Source organism: Takifugu flavidus, chromosome 11 (assembly GCF_003711565.1).
Source record: "Takifugu flavidus isolate HTHZ2018 chromosome 11, ASM371156v2, whole genome shotgun sequence".
In the NCBI taxonomy this organism is placed as follows: Eukaryota; Metazoa; Chordata; class Actinopteri; order Tetraodontiformes; family Tetraodontidae; genus Takifugu; species Takifugu flavidus.
In genome coordinates this window covers 11,570,478-11,592,472 of record NC_079530.1, presented here as the reverse complement: position 1 = coordinate 11,592,472, position 21,995 = coordinate 11,570,478, and the positions used below count along the sequence as shown (strand labels likewise).

At 50.0% G+C, this 21,995-nt stretch overlaps 1 protein-coding gene across 7 annotated transcripts in view; it reads right to left on the bottom strand.

The window, feature by feature from the left end:
• macrod2 (mono-ADP ribosylhydrolase 2) overlaps nucleotides 1-21,995 on the bottom strand; it is a 284,197-nt gene that overhangs the window by 198,180 nt on the left and 64,022 nt on the right. For 6 of the 7 annotated variants that reach the window (XM_057048325.1, XM_057048329.1, XM_057048326.1 and 3 more), the window contains exon 4: nucleotides 4,641-4,670. The exons of the other annotated variant lie outside the window; for it this stretch is intronic. In XM_057048325.1, the coding sequence (XP_056904305.1) occupies nucleotides 4,641-4,670 (30 nt within the window). The remainder of the gene's footprint in view (nucleotides 1-4,640; nucleotides 4,671-21,995) is intronic. 7 annotated transcript variants of the gene reach the window in all.

Genomic DNA, 21,995 nt, shown 5'->3' with positions numbered 1-21,995 from the left:
GTGTTTCCGCGCTCTGAACGCCGTCCATCTCTGCCTGCAGTGTTCATTGACTCCCTGAACATTCCGTGTTCCCTTCCCATTAGAATGCAATGCTAATCCTAAATGTGGAAGCCACTGTTGCAGATTAAAATGAATGGCCCACTCTTTCTATATCAATTAGTCCATCCATCATTGGCGATGGGGGGAAGGGGCTGTTCAGAGCCACGGTTCTCCGCGGTGGCAGTGGGTGCCATGGGGGGGGGGGCGGGGGGGGCTCTCCGAATGCAAATCTCAACACTATTTGGTTAGATGTGCGCACACGGTGACCTTGTGATGCTGATTTCCCCTGGACACCCTCTGCATGATGTGGTTTTAGGCAGGTGGAGGTCTGATGCTACGGGCTCCATCCCATTATCATTCCTCAGCGTGATGACTGATGCCTTCACGTAGAGGTCGATGCGACGCACGCGGGCGTGCACACACATGCACACACGAGCATTCATCCATTTCTCTGTATTCTACAGCAGTAACGGTTCACAGACGTGTGAAGGGAAGCTCACATGCTCCTTGGTGAATGAACTTTAAACAGCCAGTACACAGATTTTACACAGACGTACAGATTGGGGGGGGCAGAAAGTGTGCTGGGATGAACTCACACAGGCGCTCGCTAGCTTGGATGGTTCCTAACAGCACAGGTGAGTGAGCCGGACCCCTTTGAATATTCAAATCACTGCTCTATCAAACATATTAAAAGTGCATTAGCGGTAGGTGGCCTGAGCGGGTGTCAGTGCCCAGTAAATCCTCAGGATGGTGCGCTGTCTGTGGAACCTTTGGATTCTATTCATCATTTTACATTATTTAGGCTCTTCCGTGGGGAAATACCCTCCCTCCCTTCTAAGTTATGCTAATGGCTGTGACCACCATCTGTGAATGGAAGATCATCAGTCAGCAGAGTCTGCAAATTATGAGAATAATATGTCATCTTCATCTTCTTCTTTGGAAAGTGCAGAGATGTTTCAGACCCTGGATGTGAGGTCACGCCCCTCCCCCCACCCCCTGCACGGAGCTCCGTGTCCCAGTCCCTGAGTCCATTCAATAAACAAGCCTGAGGCAGGACCCAGACAGAGGATAATGGTTCACCTGGAGGTGACAGGAAAAGAAAACAGAGCTCTTTGCATAACAAATAGAGATGGAGATAAGCACACTGGAGCACTTAGGGATCTTGATAAAGGACTATTCAAACATGTCAGGAACTGGATACACTTTCTGGAGGAATTCCGTGGAGTCCTCATGCGGCCGTGGTCCGATAAATGTGCTATACGGTCCAACATTTTCCCGAAGGTCAGAGCTCGACTCTTACATTTCTTCTTTAACTCGGTGTGTAATTTTTAGTCCTGACATGTCATGTCGCCGTGAGTTTTATGACATCTCCAGCTGAAGCGGGGGGCAAATAACCGCATGAGCGCCGCGGCGGCCTGTCGCAGTCGCAGCAAGCATAATTAATCCCGCATATTAGACTCTGGCGCTAGTTGCCGTGACTCACATCACCAGTTTTGGAAAGCTGTGAGGGAGGAGAGCTGGGGGCGCGGAGCACTCCGGTCTCGGTTATGCAAGCAGTGACAAAGCCTGGTGAGTTCAGTGAGCGTTAGCAGCCCGTGGCCAAATTAGCCCCGGTTGGGATGTTCCAAACAAGCGTACATGTGGCCCGCTGCTTGACTGGAGCAGAGAAAGAAGCCGAGACCTGAGAGGAACGGCTTTTATGGGTGGCCTGGTGAAACCCTGGTGCTAAATGAGCAACCGCCCGGGTCAGAATGCTAATGAGCTAACACCGATGGAGACATCAAAGCAACGTGGAGCTCCTCTTTGAAGCCGAGCTGGCTTTGCGGCCACATGAGGAGGAGACAGCTGTGGGTCGTCGGAGGGAGAGTTAGACGACGTGATGTTGACGTCAGGTCTGGTCTGTGGAGACGGCGTGCAAGCACGCGGTGACACGAGCAACCTGCTGCCTTCCATAATTAGCCTCCATTCACGCGGGCCTCATTTAGTGGGCCATTATCAGACATCGCTGCCGCTTCCCTTCATGTATGTTTGCAATCCCACCGAGAGCAGCGCGTCTACGGTGATGCCGGGGCTATTTTGCTTAACCCCATTGTGTGCTTATTACTAAAGACTGAAGACCCAGAGAGAATTCCCATCAGTGAATTCCAGGAATTTAATCGAGCGTTTTCCTAAGTGTTCTAATCATAGCAGAACACTGACGCTATAGTAAAACATGTTTGTCCTTAGATTACAGAACCAAACCGCCCCCAGTCGCTCTGGCGTGGCAGCATACTCTCGGTGTGGATGTTGTCGATATAAATTTCATCTTGTTTTAACTCTCAGCTAACCAGGAAAATGTTGGCATTCGTGGACAGATTACAAGGACGTTTTTTTTTGCTAGGCCGTTATTTTCAATGATCTCCTTTTAATTCTACATGAATGATAAGAAAAACAAAAAAAAGGTCAATTTAAGTGAAACCAGATCACTAGATTTCATTATCTTCCACTTTAAGGGCACAGGGAACTAAACCCTGGCACAAACCTAGAAAAGTTTGTTGGCGGTGGGCTCTATTTTCATTGATAAAGCAAAGAGTTTTCCTTTACCGGCGGGAGGATCACCTCTAGAACTTTGAGAGCTGAACACGGCTCAGGTGTGTGAGGCCAACATGATGGATCATCCTGTTGCGAATCTGCTAGTCTGCACAGTCCTGAGAAGACAGCTGGGAGATAAGGCCGACCCTATAGGAGAGCACATCCCCTCCTCTCATCGATCCCCGCCGCCACTCAGGCAGGAGGTCTTCACACGCCAAGTGATAGAGGCAAAGGCAGCGTCGGAGTAAGGAGCGACTGACCCGTGCAGGTTTAGCAGCCGCCGTCTCCTGATAAAGACGCTGCCAGATAAAAAACACTTATGGCCTTGTGCAGATAAAAGACAAAGGTGGAGTTTTGCCTCAGAAAGGGGGAAAAATCTGTTTTTGTGGTGGATAATTGGAATCTCTGCCGGGCATTAATCCGCTTCTAACCGAGGCCACAATAGCGAGAAACAAGCTCCTGGAGTATTTACAATAATTAATAAAGCCAAGACAGACTCGGGTTCTTATTAAGAGGGCAAATGTCACAGCTGGCGTTTCACACGTTGCTGCTTTTGCTCCAGGAAACTGCAGCGTCTCAGCTAGCGGCTGGAACACCAGCTAGCGGTTAGCTTGGAAACGAGCTGGCGGCTGCATTCGACTTCATCTGCAGTTATTAGCGCAGCTGCGTGTCACCGTCACCAGACACGGGGGGGGGGGTGTTTATGAGAAGTCTGACATCCATTGACAAAAACCGGTCACGCGCTGCCGCGGCGACGGCCGAAACATTCCACTTCATTTCTGCCGCCGCGGCTTTGAAGTCCTCCGAAGCCCGTTATTAGCTGAAGGAGAGCCTTGATCGATCAACGAGGCGAGGGGGTGATTGTCCATAACACAATGATGAAAACATAATAGCCAAGAAAATTGCTTCTATTGTTACTCCGCGAGCGGCAAATGAAGACTGAGAGGCGGCGGCGGCGCAGACAGGTGCCAATCACGGCGGCGGCGCGGCGTTACAGAGCCTGGCTTGGTTATATCGCTAACCTCTGATCTCAATCACACGATGGTCGTGAGGCCTCTCATGGCTCATACTGATGAGGATGTCCAAGAGCTGCACAACTACCGGCTAGTTCCAGCCTCTTCAGACGGCGTGATTACGCCTGAAAGAAGCTCCTCTCCTGAAGGGAGGCCCCATCTCGCGGGTAGTTAGCATGCCGGAGCCGCGGCGCTCCTTTACGCACACCTCGTACCGGTGACCTAGCACGGCTCCTCCAAGGTGTTTGAAGCCGACTGATTACAAATAAACCTTTAAGCATCCGAAGACAGCTTGTCCATGTCATAACGATCATCTAACGGCTGATAACAGCATGTTGGACAAATGATCCCTTTTTGTTCCACTGGATCTCAGACCTGGGATCAGCCTGCTGTCAGATGACGCTGACGCACTCAAAGCGACAAGCAGCACAGATGGATACACACAGAAGAGTGAATCGGTGACCTTTCTTCCATTGTCATGGGAACCAAACAGATCATGACAAATTCCCGTTTTGACTAAGAATCGGCGGCCCGCGTCTACAGTAACGGGCGGGGGGGGTTGGGGGGGGGGGGGGGTAAGCCTCATGTGACCCAGACCAGGAATGATTATTTCAATCATGTCACAGTAAAAGCCAAATTTGGGAGAGGAACAGTGGGATTGGGCAGCAGTATTCCACGGGAGTTCCCAGCCTATTATTCCCAGGCCATGCTTGGCTGCCTCAGACTTCCGCCGTGGCTTTGATGATAATGTTCTCCGGCAGGCCGCTACAGTAATGACCGTCTCAGTGCGCCGCGGTGCTCAGAGCCCTGCGCTAGGCTCTAATGTGTTGGTCTCACATTCAGGCACATTCTGCACAGATACTTGGAGCAAAATAGACACTAAACTCTGCCATAAACCATAAGAACGCCACAGAGGAATACAGATGTGCCAATATGGGGCTGCAACAACTGCAATGCTAATTGCTTTGATAACTCAGGCAGAGACGGCGTTGTGAGGAACAAAAGGTGATCACTCACCTCCTCCTCCTCCCAGAAGGCTGGAGTTTGCTGAAAAAGAAAGAGAAATCTGCCATTAAAATTCAAAAGAAGCAGCAAACGTTGACAGCAATATTTGCGCAGTAAATTGCAGAGTGATGACTGCAAAGATTCGTTTTAAAAAAAGGCAAACAACAACCGACAGCGGAGCGTTTCATGAAAACCTTCACGGGAAAATTCACACGGGCGGCTGTTAATTAATGTCACTGAGATGCAGGTGAACAATAAGCAGCTACAGAAATAATCCTGAAACACTCCGACGGACGCCGTCAGCCCCGGAATTTGCGCTGACGCAGCAAATGTTCGGTGGCAGCCACGTCATGAAGCCATCAGGAGCAGCGTGGACCCGGGAGAGGAAAAGGCAGGATTCCGTGAGGCGTGAGGGTACTGGGAGGGGACGGGGACGAGACAGGGACCAGTGGAGGCCCAGTGGAGCTCGGAGAACCTACGTATCCATGATCAGCTGAGGAACACGCGCCTCCGTCATCATCAATCATTAACCCTCATATTCAGACGGGGATTCTAATATTCATCGACTGCTGCTGCTCCACACGGTGAGGCAGGAAAGTTAGCAACACGGGGGTGAATTATTAAAAACAAAAAAAAGGCCCTTTTTCTTCTTTTTTCCATCGCTTTTGCTCCTTCAGCGAGGAACAGCTGCTTCCAAACACCACAGAAGAAAAGATTAAAGAGGATTTAAAGCACATCTGTTAATTCGGGCGTTACTGAAAGTAGGTAGCTGGTATTTGAAGTGTAGTTCACGCGGCGGGCAGCGGAGGAGATCATTTTCTGACACATGCCTTTAATGATTCGCAGCTCCAGCTACAGCAGCGCTATCATTAGCCGTCGACACTGCCCCATTAAAAGCTTATTATTTCTTGAAAAGCTTTTGGTGCACATGCAACAGATAATGAATGTGTGGCATTAGCGAGGGAGCTGCGCAGCCCCGCGGCTGATGTGTGTCTGGACTGACTGAACGCACCAGGGGACCGCTGGACTTGTCCCACCGTCCACAGCGTTCGCTAGCACCATTATGGCGGCGCATTGTTGCCAGCGGAGCGGCACAAAGGAGAGGGAACGTTCTGGACAAAAAAGTCCGCTCGCTGCAGAATTTCATCAAAGAGCTTTGAGAGTGTCCAAGTGTGTGTGTGTGTGTGTGTGTGTGTGTGTGTGTGTGTGTGTGTGTGTGTGCGTATACATGAGTATCTGTGTGACGCTGCTTGTTTAGCCAATCACCATCCGAGGGAAGGTCGTTGGGGCCAGTTAAACGCCGGCTAATGTGAGCTGGTTTGCAGCGAAGTCTATCTTCATTGTCTGGTCTCCTGGGAAGTTTGCCTATTCCCGAGCTATTAAAACACCGGGATTTAATTACCTGACATTATGGAAATGCATACCTGTGGGGGGGGTCTTCATCTACTCCACACCTAATCAGCGATTGGAGATGTGGTGGCTAATCAGTTTGACTGTCCTTTGTGACTGTTTGGGGGGGGCTTCAGCCATTTCCTGTCACTTGGCGTGATTGTGGTAATAGACAAGGGGGAGAGACGGAGCTTCTGAAGGCCGTCATATCTCGCGGCGTGTTCGATGGAGGCAAACACGGGTGAAATATTCAACTTTATGCAGCGTCATTCCTCCTCTTTCGGTCATAAAAATACGTGCTGGCACTTTGCTGCCTGGGCGAAACCTGATATTTGCAAACTACAGAGCTAATGAGCCACAGTCACATACATCAGCGGAGGAAATGCCTCCCTAAAATGGATGGGGGGCTTTAACCGCTCGTTTTCAAGCTTGAGACGAATCTAAACAGCTCCGAGAGAGGCCAACATGCAGGGAATGGCCCTACGCTCTTCCTCCTGAGATGACATGCTCCGTTCTTTAGGAGCAGAAGTGATTCCATTCCTTAGAGGAAAAATCAAGCAGAAATCCATATATGGCGATGCAGAATCCATAATGCATATTTCAGAGTGTGTATTAATTATAGACCAGCTCCTCTTGCTGGCTGTGCCTGCCCTGGGCCCAGTCTGGGTATCTCGTGGCAGATCAACACATTGCTGCCTTCAGGAAAACAGTTGGAGAGCCAACAATTCGAATTATCAGCCGTCTGGGAGGAGCTCTCTTTCAAAGGGTTTTTTGACTCCAATGTCCCCTGTAGTGTCCGGATCCACGGGCCCCCCTCCGTGACCCTGGGTGTGCCGACATCTGCTCGCTGTTGCTTCTCGAAATAGCACCTTCACCTTATTTCCAGAGTTTTCTTTCAGAAGAGGCTGAAGGGAACCAGGCTGCTAACAAATGTGGAACTCTGTTCTACTTGTAGCTCCTCCATTTCCAACGTGAGGTTTCAGGTTTACGTGTGCAGGTTTCTGATGTCTCACAACGCCCTCGCCGATGCTCTGACAAAACGACACTCTGCTGTGATTCAAATGGGTTTTTATTAGGACAGAATCTCATCTGGAACCTCCACAAAAGTGGCTGCTGTTAACTTTGGTAGATTGTAGCGATTCGTCCACCTGGGAAGCCCAACCGGAGCCTCCTCACACCGCTGAGCAGGTCGTTAAGGTCATTAAGAAATGCCGGCCCGTCAAACACCAGCCCCAATCGTCACCGCGGGAGCGACCCACTTCGTGTCTGCACTTTGAACTCCGAACCCCGGCAGCAACTTCATTTATCTGTCAGTCAATGCGGCGGTGCCCACGGTCTGCATTTTCCCAGCGAGGGATGGTTGCTAAGCTCCGCCGCAGGGTGACAGGCGAGTTTATGGCCTGTGGCACCGCATCGAGCAGCAAGTACAGACAAACACACCCAGCAGAAAAGGGAGAGGCCGGCCTCCTGTTTCAGCCTCGCCACAGAGCAGAACCTGCTGGTGTGTCCTTGGTGTGAGCAGGGGCAGCGAGGCATGCGCCTGGCTGTGTGTGTGTGTGTGTGTGTGTGTGTGTGTGTGTGTGTGTGTGTGTGTGTGTGTGGTGTGTGTGTGTGTATACATGAGTATCTGTGTGACGCTGCTTGTTTAGCCAATCACCATCCGAGGGAAGGTCGTTGGGGCCAGTTAAACGCCGGCTAATGTGAGCTGGTTTGCAGCGAAGTCTATCTTCATTGTCTGGTCTCCTGGGAAGTTTGCCTATTCCCGAGCTATTAAAACACCGGGATTTAATTACCTGACATTATGGAAATGCATACCTGTGGGGGGGGTCTTCATCTACTCCACACCTAATCAGCGATTGGAGATGTGGTGGCTAATCAGTTTGACTGTCCTTTGTGACTGTTTGGGGGGGGCTTCAGCCATTTCCTGTCACTTGGCGTGATTGTGGTAATAGACAAGGGGGAGAGACGGAGCTTCTGAAGGCCGTCATATCTCGCGGCGTGTTCGATGGAGGCAAACACGGGTGAAATATTCAACTTTATGCAGCGTCATTCCTCCTCTTTCGGTCATAAAAATACGTGCTGGCACTTTGCTGCCTGGGCGAAACCTGATATTTGCAAACTACAGAGCTAATGAGCCACAGTCACATACATCAGCGGAGGAAATGCCTCCCTAAAATGGATGGGGGGCTTTAACCGCTCGTTTTCAAGCTTGAGACGAATCTAAACAGCTCCGAGAGAGGCCAACATGCAGGGAATGGCCCTACGCTCTTCCTCCTGAGATGACATGCTCCGTTCTTTAGGAGCAGAAGTGATTCCATTCCTTAGAGGAAAAATCAAGCAGAAATCCATATATGGCGATGCAGAATCCATAATGCATATTTCAGAGTGTGTATTAATTATAGACCAGCTCCTCTTGCTGGCTGTGCCTGCCCTGGGCCCAGTCTGGGTATCTCGTGGCAGATCAACACATTGCTGCCTTCAGGAAAACAGTTGGAGAGCCAACAATTCGAATTATCAGCCGTCTGGGAGGAGCTCTCTTTCAAAGGGTTTTTTGACTCCAATGTCCCCTGTAGTGTCCGGATCCACGGGCCCCCCTCCGTGACCCTGGGTGTGCCGACATCTGCTCGCTGTTGCTTCTCGAAATAGCACCTTCACCTTATTTCCAGAGTTTTCTTTCAGAAGAGGCTGAAGGGAACCAGGCTGCTAACAAATGTGGAACTCTGTTCTACTTGTAGCTCCTCCATTTCCAACACGAGGTTTCAGGTTTACGTGTGCAGGTTTCTGATGTGTCACCATCTCACAACGCCCTCGACGATGCTGACAAAACGACACTCTGCTGTGATTCAAATGGGTTTTTATTAGGACAGAATCTCATCTGGAACCTCCACAAAAGTGGCTGCTGTTAACTTTGGTAGATTGTAGCGATTCGTCCACCTGGGAAGCCCAACCGGAGCCTCCTCACACCGCTGAGCAGGTCGTTAAGGTCATTAAGAAATGCCGGCCCGTCAAACACCAGCCCCAATCGTCACCGCGGGAGCGACCCACTTCGTGTCTGCACTTTGAACTCCGAACCCCGGCAGCAACTTCATTTATCTGTCAGTCAATGCGGCGGTGCCCACGGTCTGCATTTTCCCAGCGAGGGATCGTTGCTAAGCCCCGCCGCAGGGTGACAGGCGAGTTTATGGCCTGTGGCACCGCATCGAGCAGCAAGTACAGACAAACACACCCAGCAGAAAAGGGAGAGGCCGGCCTCCTGTTTCAGCCTCGCCACAGAGCAGAACCTGCTGGTGTGTCCTTGGTGTGAGCAGGGGCAGCGAGGCATGCGCCTGGCTGTGTGTGTGTGTGTGTGTGTGTGTGTGTGTGTGTGTGTGTGGGGCGCGTCCTCAGGACAGCCCTAGATCATGCAGTTAAATGGAAAGTGTTGGTGCATGACCACAAACCCTCCAGGAAGTAAACAGATCCACTGCCTACCTTCTGGTCTCTGTCTCCTTAAATGAACTCTTTGATATGCTCCATCGAACACACACTCGCCGTATCCCTGGTAGCAACTCGGACGCTGCTCGCTACGCTTGGAGGTCAATAGCGTACTTTGCTAGTGCTCGAGGAGCAGAGGGAAAGCGCAGATATCATAGAAAGGTTGGTGGTGTTGTAAATACTCACATAAGTCTGGCACTTTTGCAACGACTGCAAAACATAAAGTAATATTCTTCATTTATGTAGCAAAACGTTCTGAAGAGATTAACAGCAGCACAACATAAAGTGTAACGGGGCAGCAGAACCCGGTACTGAGGGAGGGTGGACATCAGTGGTAATATCCATAAGAGTTATGCTCGTTGATAGAAGGCCAAGGTCGGCAGACGAGCCCCCCCCACCCCCCCACAACTAGTCAAGTGTTCTGACAAACTGGTCAGGAGTCCCATCATCTCACACCCACACTGGACACACACCAGAGGGTCAGAGGTCTCCATGGCAACGAGTCTTGGGTCAGTGCTCTGATGCTGATGCTACAGTGGTGCATCCATCACAATGGGGGGGGGGTCCAACACAGGGGGGGCTGATGACGAGAAGAGGACGAAGAGGAGAAGCAGCCTCCTGGGGGGGCGTGTGAGGGGCCCATCCCGCCCCTTCATTCACTCCATCCATTCATGCTCCTCGGCAGACGCGCTCCACGACGCCTCTAAAACCACTCGTGCTCGTCCACGTGAGGCAAATTCTGACTCAACAAATTCAATTCCGTGTCCAGACCGTTCCAGATAAAATCTCCGAGCAGGCCAATAGAGCTCTTCATCCAGCCACATCATTTCCTCTTTTCTTCCACTTTCACTGGAAATTAGATTGGCTCCACATTGTTTGCGTGGCACCCAGCTAACGAGAGCCTCCGGTGGATATCTGGAGGAGATCTGAGGCCTTCAGCACACATCGCCATGTGCACGTGTCAGACTCTGTTCCAGTCCAGCGCTGCCTGTTAGCGGCCTGCACCCCCCAACTACATCCACAAATACACATAAACAGGCCTGCGAAGCTATGAATAAATATTTGAGTGGAAGTTTCCACGCTGGGCTTTTATATTGAGCTCCACCTCTGCTCGTTTCTCCTGCTCGACATTTGATGGAGGCCGTTCCAAAGTTTAATGAAAGTGCTTCGTTTCCGCTTTCACGGGCTGCCAAAGTGTGCACGAATAAAAAATAAACCCCAACAAGCCGCCATAATGGCACAGCGGAAATGCACGCCAGCACACACGTGCGCGATAACACCGGAGTCTTTGGGCTTTATTGCCTCCACTGGTCCCAGAGGATCCCTACAAACGGGCTGTAGGTGGAACAATTAAACGGGCTTGATACGGGGGAGTGGTGACGCTGAGATGGTTGTGGGAGTGAACAAGCACGACGCTTGTTCAGAGGAACACAGACACAGCGTGAAGCTCGGGCGCATCCATTCGTCAGGTAACTGGTTTGGTTGTGCTTCATTTGCTACGGCTGGATGCTACATGCCAGATAAAAGCCTTTCTTGTATCAATAACCTCCATTACTTTTACACTTCTTAAGGAGGACACATTTTACCGACTGAAATATTCAGACGGGCCCCCGGCAGCTCCTCGGACCCCTCGGCTCGCACCCAGCAGGTGTGGGCCACCTCTGCGGGCTGATGCTTCGCTTTGGAAGCACAGCAGCAGCGATGTGATCTTTGAATGTGTCATGGTGACAACACGCCAGCGTCTCCGTGATTAATCCCGTTTCTACGCAGGTTCGTCACCGTCATAACAAAGCCACAATACCAGATGCCAAAGCCAGCCCGCACGTCTATTGTTATAATTACCTGACCTTCAAATCCACATTAATGAGCCCAGGATGATCCCATTCTCTTTCATCATTTGGCTTCGGAGCCCTGCTTTTATCTAACAAGGTCACCTTCCCCAAGACTGCGTCTCCCAGAAATACACATCGGCTCATAAATATACATCCACCTGCATCTGTTCAAGCCCCAGCCCTGAAATCACAACGAAATGAAGCTGCTAACTTTGGATTTCTTCTGAAGTCCGTGTCAATGCCACCGGATTCAAGAACAGAAAACAACTTTCATCTGCTGATGCGTTCCCCAACTATTGTTCTGAGAAGTTGAGAGCCGCTCTGGTGGCCCCACTGAGGACGCCCCTCCCTTAGGATGGGAACGGAGAGGTAACGGAGCGATTAAACTTCCTCTGGGAACATCGCAGCAACCCAATATTGAGCATCCAGCCAACTCTTCTCGGCCAATCGCCACCTCCGTCCTCCCCAAGCACGATGGTGCGCTCAGGTTTATTACAGTGCGCTACCCCGGGGGCAGATACCTGCCACAGCTCCCCTCACGATGACCAAAATAACAGGGCGGGGCTTTCGCCAAATGGAGGAACCATCCCGGCATTAAATTGGACATCCTCGGCTACTGAAGGGCGAGTTCTCATTTGACGTCCATCATCTCATTTCTTTCTCTATGCAGAAAATTCCGCGGTGGAAGCCGAGGCTGGACCTTCTCCCTTGGTAGTGCTGCACACACACTGGCCTCTGTAAGTGCAGAGCATTGCATTAAGGAGAGTGCATTGTCTTTTTTAGCACTAACTGTATTTTAACTTCTCTTACTTCCTTAGTAAAATGCATTTAACCGGCACTTAAGAGGATTTATTCCCAAAGGTGTCAATTTGATCACAGTGGTGTAAGTGTTAGCAGTGATGTGTGAAGTTAGCCGAGGCTTCAGAAGTTGATGTCGCCCCGGGAACCCGGAAACATCGGATCAACGAGCAGTGGAGGTCACGGTGGACGCGGAGGTGACTGTTGGACTGGGACGACTATTCTGGACGGGGGAACACTGACACTTTTAAGGACGTCCGAGACGGAGAAGAGCGGCTGCTGCTGTTAGCACATCACAGCTGTGGAAGGGGAAAGGAAGTGATGTCGTCCAGACGGCTGGAGATGCATCATTTACTGTCTGCAGTCAGGCGAGTTCTCAGAAACAGCCCGAGTTTCTTCACCACTGGGGAGAGTGTGCACAGATTGGACATGCAAGCAGGGTCGGAGGCTGCTGTCCTTCCATGCAGGGTCAACCCTCTTCTCCTTCTCTGCCACATGCACTTTATCTTTGAGGATGAACATCAGGCTGAGAGCTAACAGCAGCGGTTTTGGTGACAGAACACAGCGTGCGACCACTGTGGCTGGCACTAAAAGATCCCATTTTCCCACAGAAATAGGATGTGAGATTCTAATTGTAAAAAGAATCCACCCCATTATATCTAAGACAGATTGATTGAGCTGAGCTGTGCTGCTCAGTTCAATGACCAACAATATTCCAGAATCAGGAAGTGGTGACTCGGTCCCATGCAGGCATGACGTCTAACCCCGAGTTGACCTCTGAGGAGGTTTAACCCCAAAGTTGTCGATTCATAAGGTAAAGAGAGGAGTCTGTGGGGTTGTTGGTCCAACAGCTGCACTCGTGCACTCCTGAACGCTGGATACGGATGTAAAAACAAGTGTCAGTGCTTCATTAAAATCGGGGACATTTGGTAATGCAGCATCCTTTGTAATGGAAATAAAAGCGATTTGCACCTCAAAGACAAAGTCACCTCGCTTTGCTGGCGCAACACAAGCTGCAGCCAGGCTGAGATGGGGTCTCTAATCTCTGCTGACGTTTTTACAGCAAAAACAAACACAAAACATATTCAACAATATTTAATATGTCACAGGTAACGCTGAAAGGCTCCACATCTGAAGAAAGAGCCTCTTCCTATTGTTCTGAACTCCTTTTGTAACACCTCAGGATATCACGTTCACGTCTGCGCGTCTTCAAATAAGCATCTGTTCCTTCCACGAGCACATTCACGCAGGATCCCAGCGGACGCTTTCCTGCTCGCTGGTATCTGCATCCTTTTGTTACGGCAGAAACAAAAGCCAACCTGCTTCTGACGCATATTCCCGGGGTTTCCGAGGGGTCCTGAAACAGCAAAACAAGTGCTGATGCTGCAGAATTAGGCATTAATCAGACAAGCGGAGCGTCACCCTGGCTTGGCGATGAGTCGACGCACTGACGTGAGAATGACTCAGCAAAATAAACCGGCGTGTCGACGCCCAGCGTGCAGCGGTGAACCTCTGGAAACGCCCCGTTTGAAAAGCCCGTTTAGCTTCACCGTCGAGTCTGCAGTCAGACTGGAACCACCCTTTAATGGCAATTAAACAGAGGATATTTTCACGCTCAATAGAAGCCCAAACGCATCAGATATATTAGTTGGGAAATAGTCTGAAGTCTTTATACCCACATTTGCCCGGATGGCTAAAACCATCCATTTGGAGAAGCGGTCACGCGCTGAGAAACCAGGCGTGACGCGGCCCATCACCATCCCCGGTCGGCACGCCGTGTTCCTCGTGCACACTGTACGCACGAGACCAGAACCATCATCACCAGCACAGCCAATAAATACTTGACAGACGTGTTGCACACAGAGCGGGGAATCGTTACCAAGGGGACACTTAGGGTGGAGAAAAGATTGACAATGGCTACATCTCTCTAAATGATGCCGCCGTCCTCTCGCTGAACTTTGCAGACTTGCTTAATTGCGTCAGATAATTGGAACGCCTCCCAGCTCGTCAGCTCGGCGCCCAACCCCGACTCACATCGCCCGTGGCCGTCTTAACGCCCACGGTTTACACAGCGGCTTCTGACGCGACACCGACCCGGCGGTTCCCATCAATGCTGGAGGGTGATCCAGCGGCGCGGGTTCCAGCCAGGAGGAGACGTTTAGCATGAAGCTGTGAGCTTTTGTGTTCCTGTGTTACAGAGGTCACAGCAGGGGGCGGGCCAGTCAACAGAGAGCAGGGTCGCTATGACACGTCCGAGTCAACAGCTTTTTGGGCTTTTTCATGGTAGCATGTTTGTGCGAGAGGCCTGTCGGATACGGAGAAGCACGTTTCTATGGCGTCCACTCACGCAGAGGAAAATGAAGCCGTTGAGGCTTGCACACGTGAATATCAGCGTGAAAAGTCCACAGCAAATGAACCGAAATCGTCTCGAAAACATACTCGAGTCCTCACAAAAGGCTCAAAACAGAACACAGGATGAGGACGGGACGGTTCAACATTATAAAGAGGTTTTCTTTTTTAATTTGGTGGTGGAACAAACATCTAGGGCTCTAACACGTGTTACCTCCTTCTCATACAGCTTCTTCAGGAACTTATTTAGTGTAAAGGTTAGTTAAAAGGTTAGCATCATAAACCAGCGTTGCTGCTGGGTCAAGTGGTTCTTTTTAAGAACTACAGGCCAAAACCCCTTGGAAAAATAGGTCTAAACATAATAATAATGCTGGAATCATAAACCTATTTGCAATTGTGTTCGTAATTTCAGCCCCAGTAAATATCCCTGCTTCCCAGTGTGACCAAAAGAAGCTGTTAGCATTGTGTGCAAAAGTCAACAAGACCTTCTCTTGTCAGGCACATTGAGTAATATAGTTACACGGGCGGTTTGGAGCTGGAGGAGAAAGACTCAGCAGTAACCTTGCATCCCAAGGACACATCATTTGAAATGCATTGGGTGCCACAGCGCTGTGATATATCCTTTTCCCAGAATTAACCTCAGCTAGTCTTTGCTGTCACAGAGCAATCAGGGGGTATGAGCAGGGACAGGCCCCCAGCCTCAGCACACAACTGCGCCGCACCGCTCGCTCCACATTGTGCGGCTCCGCCCGCTCATAAGACAAATGGCAAGCGTGACGAATTGTGGAAAAGATATCAGGAGTCAGCCGAGAGTTTGACAAATGCAATCTAACTGTGAAGCATTGGTTAAAGGGGCCATTTATGGGAAGGCTGAAGGATGGAGAAAATGTCTCGGTGACCCCTGCTAGATGCAAACATCTACGCGGAGTTCAAGGTTACCTCGACCACCAGGCGGGCCGGTCGCCGGGCTGAGGGCTCCTGACTACGTGTCTCCGGCAGAAATCCTGATTGCTTTGTGGAGTAGAAAGAAAACTGAGGCCCCCAGATGGCTTAAAGGACACATGATTAAAATGCAATTTAGCTGGGAGGGTCAGACTGATGAGCGAGCTAAATCGAAAGAGCAGCTGCGCAGGTGGATCGACTGGGGCTGAAGTGTCGTCCATCAGTGTCGCGCCGGCCGCGCTCACGCCTCTGGAAAAGTTTCAGTGACGAGCGCATTCGAGGGGTTTCATTTGCTCTCATTTTACAGCAGCTTGGGCATAAACGTGTACACACGCGTCACGTAGGAACAAGACAATAGAGCGATGAGCAGGGAGCGCTGGAAGGATTATGGGTCCAAACATCTGAATCAAGCACCACCAAGAGGCATCACGACGCACACAACGACCCGACCCAGCGGGTCATCCGAACCTTCTGAGACTGGCGTCGCTCGCCCCCTTCGATGGAGCGCCAGAGAAAGGTGATTTTATTTTCGCCACAGCAGGAACAGCCTGTTCAATCTTAAGTATGAGTCAGGGAGCGGAAACGGATGCCTCCTGCCCGGTGCTGCAGCGCCTTTAATCTTCACTTCCATCTTTAATGAGATCTGATGCAGGATGCAGCAGGACCGCAGAAGCAGATCCGCCGCGCTGCTCGCAGGAAAAGGATCCAGCGCGATAAAGCGCCGGGCTTTAAACCTTTAAGACTGTAATAAATTCCTTTTTATGGGTAGAGAGAAGGTGTGCCGTCCAACAACAGGCGCTTCACCTTCCAAACATCATCGGTTCTGGTCACAGAGCCCGGCCCTCTGGCCCCCCCAGCCCTGTGGTCCGCTCAGGGGGCCGATATTCTGTCAATACCCCTCTTTGCTTTCCTCCCCCTCGCTGCTCAAAGAGAGGGAGCATTCATCCTTCAATTTGGCCTAATCAAGCTGGAATTGAGTTAACAGCCGTACGTCGATCCCTCCCAGCACTCCGGTTGCAGATATGTAATCTCTGCCGACGTCTCCGGGGAATATTTGGCTCACACATAACTACAGGGATTGTCTCCTCCAAATCTATGAAATGTCAGAGCTGGCTGAGCAGCAGGTTTGGGTTACAGCCCCCCAGTCTAGACAGACCCACCAGCTTTGGGAGGGAAAAAACCTCTTTACTAATTTGGAATACACATTTAAGCAGGGAAGCCCCATTTGAGATCACCGACGGGTTGATTGAAGTGAATAAATTAAGGCAAAAACATAGAGCAGAAGTCCCCCCCCAAGCCTGATGTAACACTTTATATAATAGACATGTATGAGCCCGTTGGCATATACCCAATGTTAACCTTCACACACACACACACACACACACACACACACACACACACACACACACACACACACACACACACACACGAATATGAAGTCGTAAAACAAAAAATAAGCAGAATAAATCAAAAGGAATCTAATTTTAAAAAACCTCCTTCTACCTCATTTTAAACTGTTCATTACACTTGAGTGGTGCCTTAATCAACACACGACCACACACGCTAACACTGCTCGGTGTTCGGATGTGTGAAACGAACATTTGAGCCAACAGTCAAAGGACAAGCGAAGGGGAGGGGTCCCGCCGCGGGGGCCCACCGGCCTGCAGTGTCTCCCGCCTGCCTAATGTATTCTATGATCGCTCCATCCCAATTAAGAGAAGAAATGGCCTCAGAACAGCTGTAACGAGAGCCCTCGCAGGAGTGCGCTAAGCGCGGCTAATGTCAGAAATCTCGTTTAAAGAGCAGCATCTGTTTAGGCTGCGCACGGGCCTCGTGCACGGGCATCGTGCACGGGCCTCGTGCACGGGCATCGTGCACGGGCCTCGTGCACGGGCCTCGTGCGCGGGCCTCGTGCCACGGCGCCCACTAACAGCAGACATAACCCTCCCCATCTGGCCGCCCGCAGCAACGCTCCCATCAGCCCACACATGCATCGCTCCCTTCTGGGGAAGCAAACCATTATTTTCATATTCTCAAGCCCACTTTTTTTGGTGCATTTGGAAACGTGTGTTACGCTTCAGGCTGAACTCTTGGTGCAAAGGAACACAACATCAATATCTTTAAAGAATCAATCTAACTGCTGTTATTAAACGAACTAAAAAATGGAAAAGTTTTATTGTCTGAAGCTCAGAAAAGGGATGATTGAGTTGGGTGATTACAGTCTTCTGGAGGACGTCGGAGGTAATAACAGAGCCTGCTGCGCGTGCATTGATTTTCTCAAGAAAATGATAGACTGGGATTGTAAAAATGTTACAGTGACATAGGTTCTAAACTTTAATGCATACTAGAAAATGCACAGGAAAGCCTATAGCGGAATGATTGATTTCCTTTCACTTCCTTTCGGAAGCAGAGGCTGCAGCCGTCCTCGCCGCTGCGCACAGACGGTCCGACGGAACGATGCTCGTTCTGACTCAAGGAACAGGAAAGGCAGCGCAGGGAGCCAGGAAATGGACTGTCCAGTCGGAGGAGAGGAGGCCCAGTCAGGAAAAATGACAGTTATTTATTTAGGAAGGCAGCGGAAGGATGTTCGGCCCAGCAGATCCCATCAGATAAATCCATCGCTCGGTGGCCAACAGGAAGTGCGCTGCCGCCTGCCCGCGATGACCTCACTGCCTCCTCCTGCCCGCTTCACCGTCACTTTTGACTTCAATGACGGGACAAAGCCAAGACATGTGGATGCAAACAAGCATTTCAAAGTCGCCCTCCCGTGCTCACGACGACGACCCTTGACCCTCCCGGCCGAGGCAGACGTCACGGAGATAACGAGGGAACCGTCGGTAACTGGTTTTGTACCATTTCCAAACGGAGCAGCTGTATTGTGATTAATGGATTTCAGCGTCCACCTTCGGGTCCCTGAATGAGCCTTTTCCCAACCGTGCAGTTTCACTTACAAAGATAATAACAAAAAAAATAAAGTTGAACATGCAGAATAGTCATTATGTGCTATGGCGGTGTGGCGTGGGAGCCTGAGGAGCGTCCAACAGGCGGTGATCACATGATTCACCATGGCGACCAAGTCATCAGAAAGAGGGGAGGGCAGCTGGTACGTGTGCATACGCAGCAGCTCTACAGCAGCCCAGATTAGTGATGATGTGACCCGCTGGTCGTCAGTTTAACGCGCAGCAAGGCTAAAATTAGAGAACATTCTCTTAAAAGACAGGAAATACTGGGCTCATATACGTCCGTACTTCCTGCTGGATCGGGATGGCGACAGGTGCACCTGGAAACTGTGGCTATCAGCGATCTGGGTCAGGAGCAGACTCATCTGTAGCACTGCCCATGTTGCCTCTCCTTTAACCATTTCAATAAAATAGCAGTTTCCTAACTGGGGGAATAAGAAAAGGGTCAATTAAAATACCAGGTGTGAGGATATTTACTTATTCACATCCTATTAGCACGAATGATGACAACTGTTTGTTTCGTTGCTGATATGCAGCAGTTTAAATCAGATTCATTCAAACAAAGGGGAAAATGACACATTTTTGCATTTTTAGGCTGTTTTGGTTGAATTTGAACAGACTGCAAATGGCACTAGATGCATTATTCATCAAAGCTCTGAAATGCTGCAGGTGGGTCTTACTCTATATGCTGAAGACCTACATTAACATAAGCAATTTAAAACAAAGCCTCTGTCTAAGTGAAATAATCTGGGTAACTATAACATTTATTTAAGACTAAATGAGGCTTCTTTTTGTGTTCAGTTGCAAGATTTGAGTTTAGGGAAGAAAAGTCAAACTGGGATTCATCTTTCTTTAGGTTTAAATTTCTCCTTTCGCCAATAAAAGTTGATGGTTTTACATTTTGCTCGCCGATGACACGTTATGTTACCTTCATATGTATAAAATGTTCCACCGTAACACCTTGTGCTAGTGAAGTGCTCCAACTCTACTGACACGAATGTTCTTATCTACGTCTGTTTGCATCCCATTATAATGATTAAAAGTCATTAATGAAAGCCGAGTCTCTGTCCTCCTGGTCTCTAAACAAACTCAGCTCTTGTGTTTGACTTCCTGCTGCAGTTCCTCTGCTTCATATGTGAAAGGAAGTGAAAGTTGTAGACATTGTAACAGGATATCAGGTAAACGCTGTCCCTAAACGCTGACGGTTGCAGTGAGCAAACACGTCCCCACGAGCCTTGACTGAACGTTCCTGCAGCCCAGTAATAAAACTGACATTAATCACGATTAATGAGATGTGAGAAACTAAACATGCAGATCGTGGCTGAACTGTAGGACAACTCGCCCGCTCTACAAGATGTAATGAACCCAGAAAAATGCGTCTCATTTCCAGAGCATTAAGGTTCTTGGACTGTCGGGCGTTTCTTTACATTGTGACGTGGTGCAGTATGGCCCCTCCCACCCCGGCCAAACATCCACGCCGCGGTGACGACCCTGCAGTAGAGCCGGGTGTGTGGGTGGAGCGACCTCTACGTCCCGATGTGTGACCGTGTTGACACATCACGCAACCGTCTCAGCCCAAGACTTCCTCCACTGAGGACCTTTGCCCCCTTGCAGCCATTGAGTTTGCATGCTGAGGTGGAGAATCTGGAAAATCGAGTACAAAATGCAAGGCTGCCGCTAGCTCCCAAGCTGCCTCCGGGGCGTTCCGACATTCCCACTGTGGTTTCTGACATCAAGAACCCGATGAAGTCTGAAGAGATGCACCAGGAGCACAACTACTTATACATCAAGGTGGTGGGAATGGACTCAATCACGTCTATTAGCAGGTTCATCCCTGTTTACAAACCCTGTTGTGGAGTGGAAGGGCCGTAATGCAACATGCTTGAAGAGGTTGTTTCCTCACACAAACAGTCCCTCCTGCTTTACTGGAGCTCAAATGGAGGCTTTTCCTTTTCCCTCTTGCCTTGGCCTCTTCAGCCTTTTTGTGTAGGACAGGTTTGCTTTGCCAGGAGGGGTTCGTGGTGAATATTAAGAATTTATTGTAGAAATATAAATGTTGGACCAGACTGCATAAAAAAACCCCATAAACTAACAGTCACAGCGAGACAGCAACAAGATGGCCAGATAACAGCTCGCAAACAAGCCGTAAAGAGCAAAAATGGAAAAGGATGAACAGAAAGAAGCCAAAAATGGCAACACTGAACCTGGAAGCAGCTGTGAAACAGCCCCAATCATCAAACTCCACCTCCTAACCACCTCAGTGAACCTTTCATAAGTGTGATGTAGCAGCCAAAGTTTGTCTCTAAGTTTCCTTGTGTGTAATGTGCATGTGTCGCTATGGATACAGTGTGTGTTATGTTCAAGAGAATGTACGTGTGTGTGTGTGTGTGTGTAATGTGTCCGACACACCTAAACTACACTGATCCAGGCAGTGAGCCACAAGCGGCCCAGAAAGACACAACACCCAGTGACCCCCACCAGAGAGAACAGACCTGAAGGCCCAGCACCCCCCACACAATCCCGCCCCCAGGGCAGAACAGCAAAGGACCAGCACACCTAAAATGCTGCTAAATGTTCTGCAACACGACACTAGATGTTAAAATCAGGCCAACATTCCTAAAGAAAAGGAAATAATATATATATTTTCTAAATCCTTTAAATAATACCACTCCAGGACTGGACGTAGGCGATTGTGAGGGACTCATGCACGGGCTGGCTCATCACCATGTTTTCTGGGTCTTTGCTCAAGAGGATTAAAAACAGCTTAAGATGCTGGTATTAGTTTTACAGTCCAATTGCCAAAGACTTTTCTGCTATTGGAAACAGTGAGTGTTTCCTCAAAAGAGCAACAGGGACCTCATAGAGGGCTAAAGATGGTGGACTGAGCCTCAGCTAATGATGCAACGGGAGCCCGAGTATCCACAGGAAGTGTGGGGGGGGGCTGACGGCTGACCGAGCAAAATCTACAGAGGGAAAAGAGGGATTAGACCCTCAAATCTGGGAAATTCAACTGTGTGAGCTGAAGAGAAAGGAGTTAGAATAGTGACCTATGGCTGCTTGGCTGGCTTTGTCCTCGGAGACAACAGGCTTAGCTCCCCCGATCCACAGCTCCGCCGTATGATCACAAGCCATCACTAATGCACTGCCACCGCACCCACGTTATCAATTTACCCATCGCCATCAATTCAGGATGTTGAGACAGGGAATCGCCAACAGGGAGGCAGCCCCCAACCAATGCGCTCCCAATCTAAACAGATGAAATATACATACAGTGAGACTGGGGGAAGGATGAAGAAATGAGGGTGGTGATGCCATTTCCTGTAGGGAAGCCAGAGATATCGCTCTGCATTCCAACGGCTTCTGCTGCAGCTCTAAATGGAGCAGCCGGCTTAAGCACGCAGCGCGGAATAGATCTTCATGCAAATCTCCGCGCTGCCCTCTGACCCACAGACAATTGGGAGGCAGTACATGGAGAGGGCTCCCAGAGATTCTCCCCTGGACTCCAATTAAGCTGGCTTCACGTTACTACGCACAACAGGCCAAATGACGGGCTAAACATCTTAAAGGTCTGTGTGTGTGCTGCGTCTCCTGCTGCCGCGATGACATCACAGAGAAACCTGTGA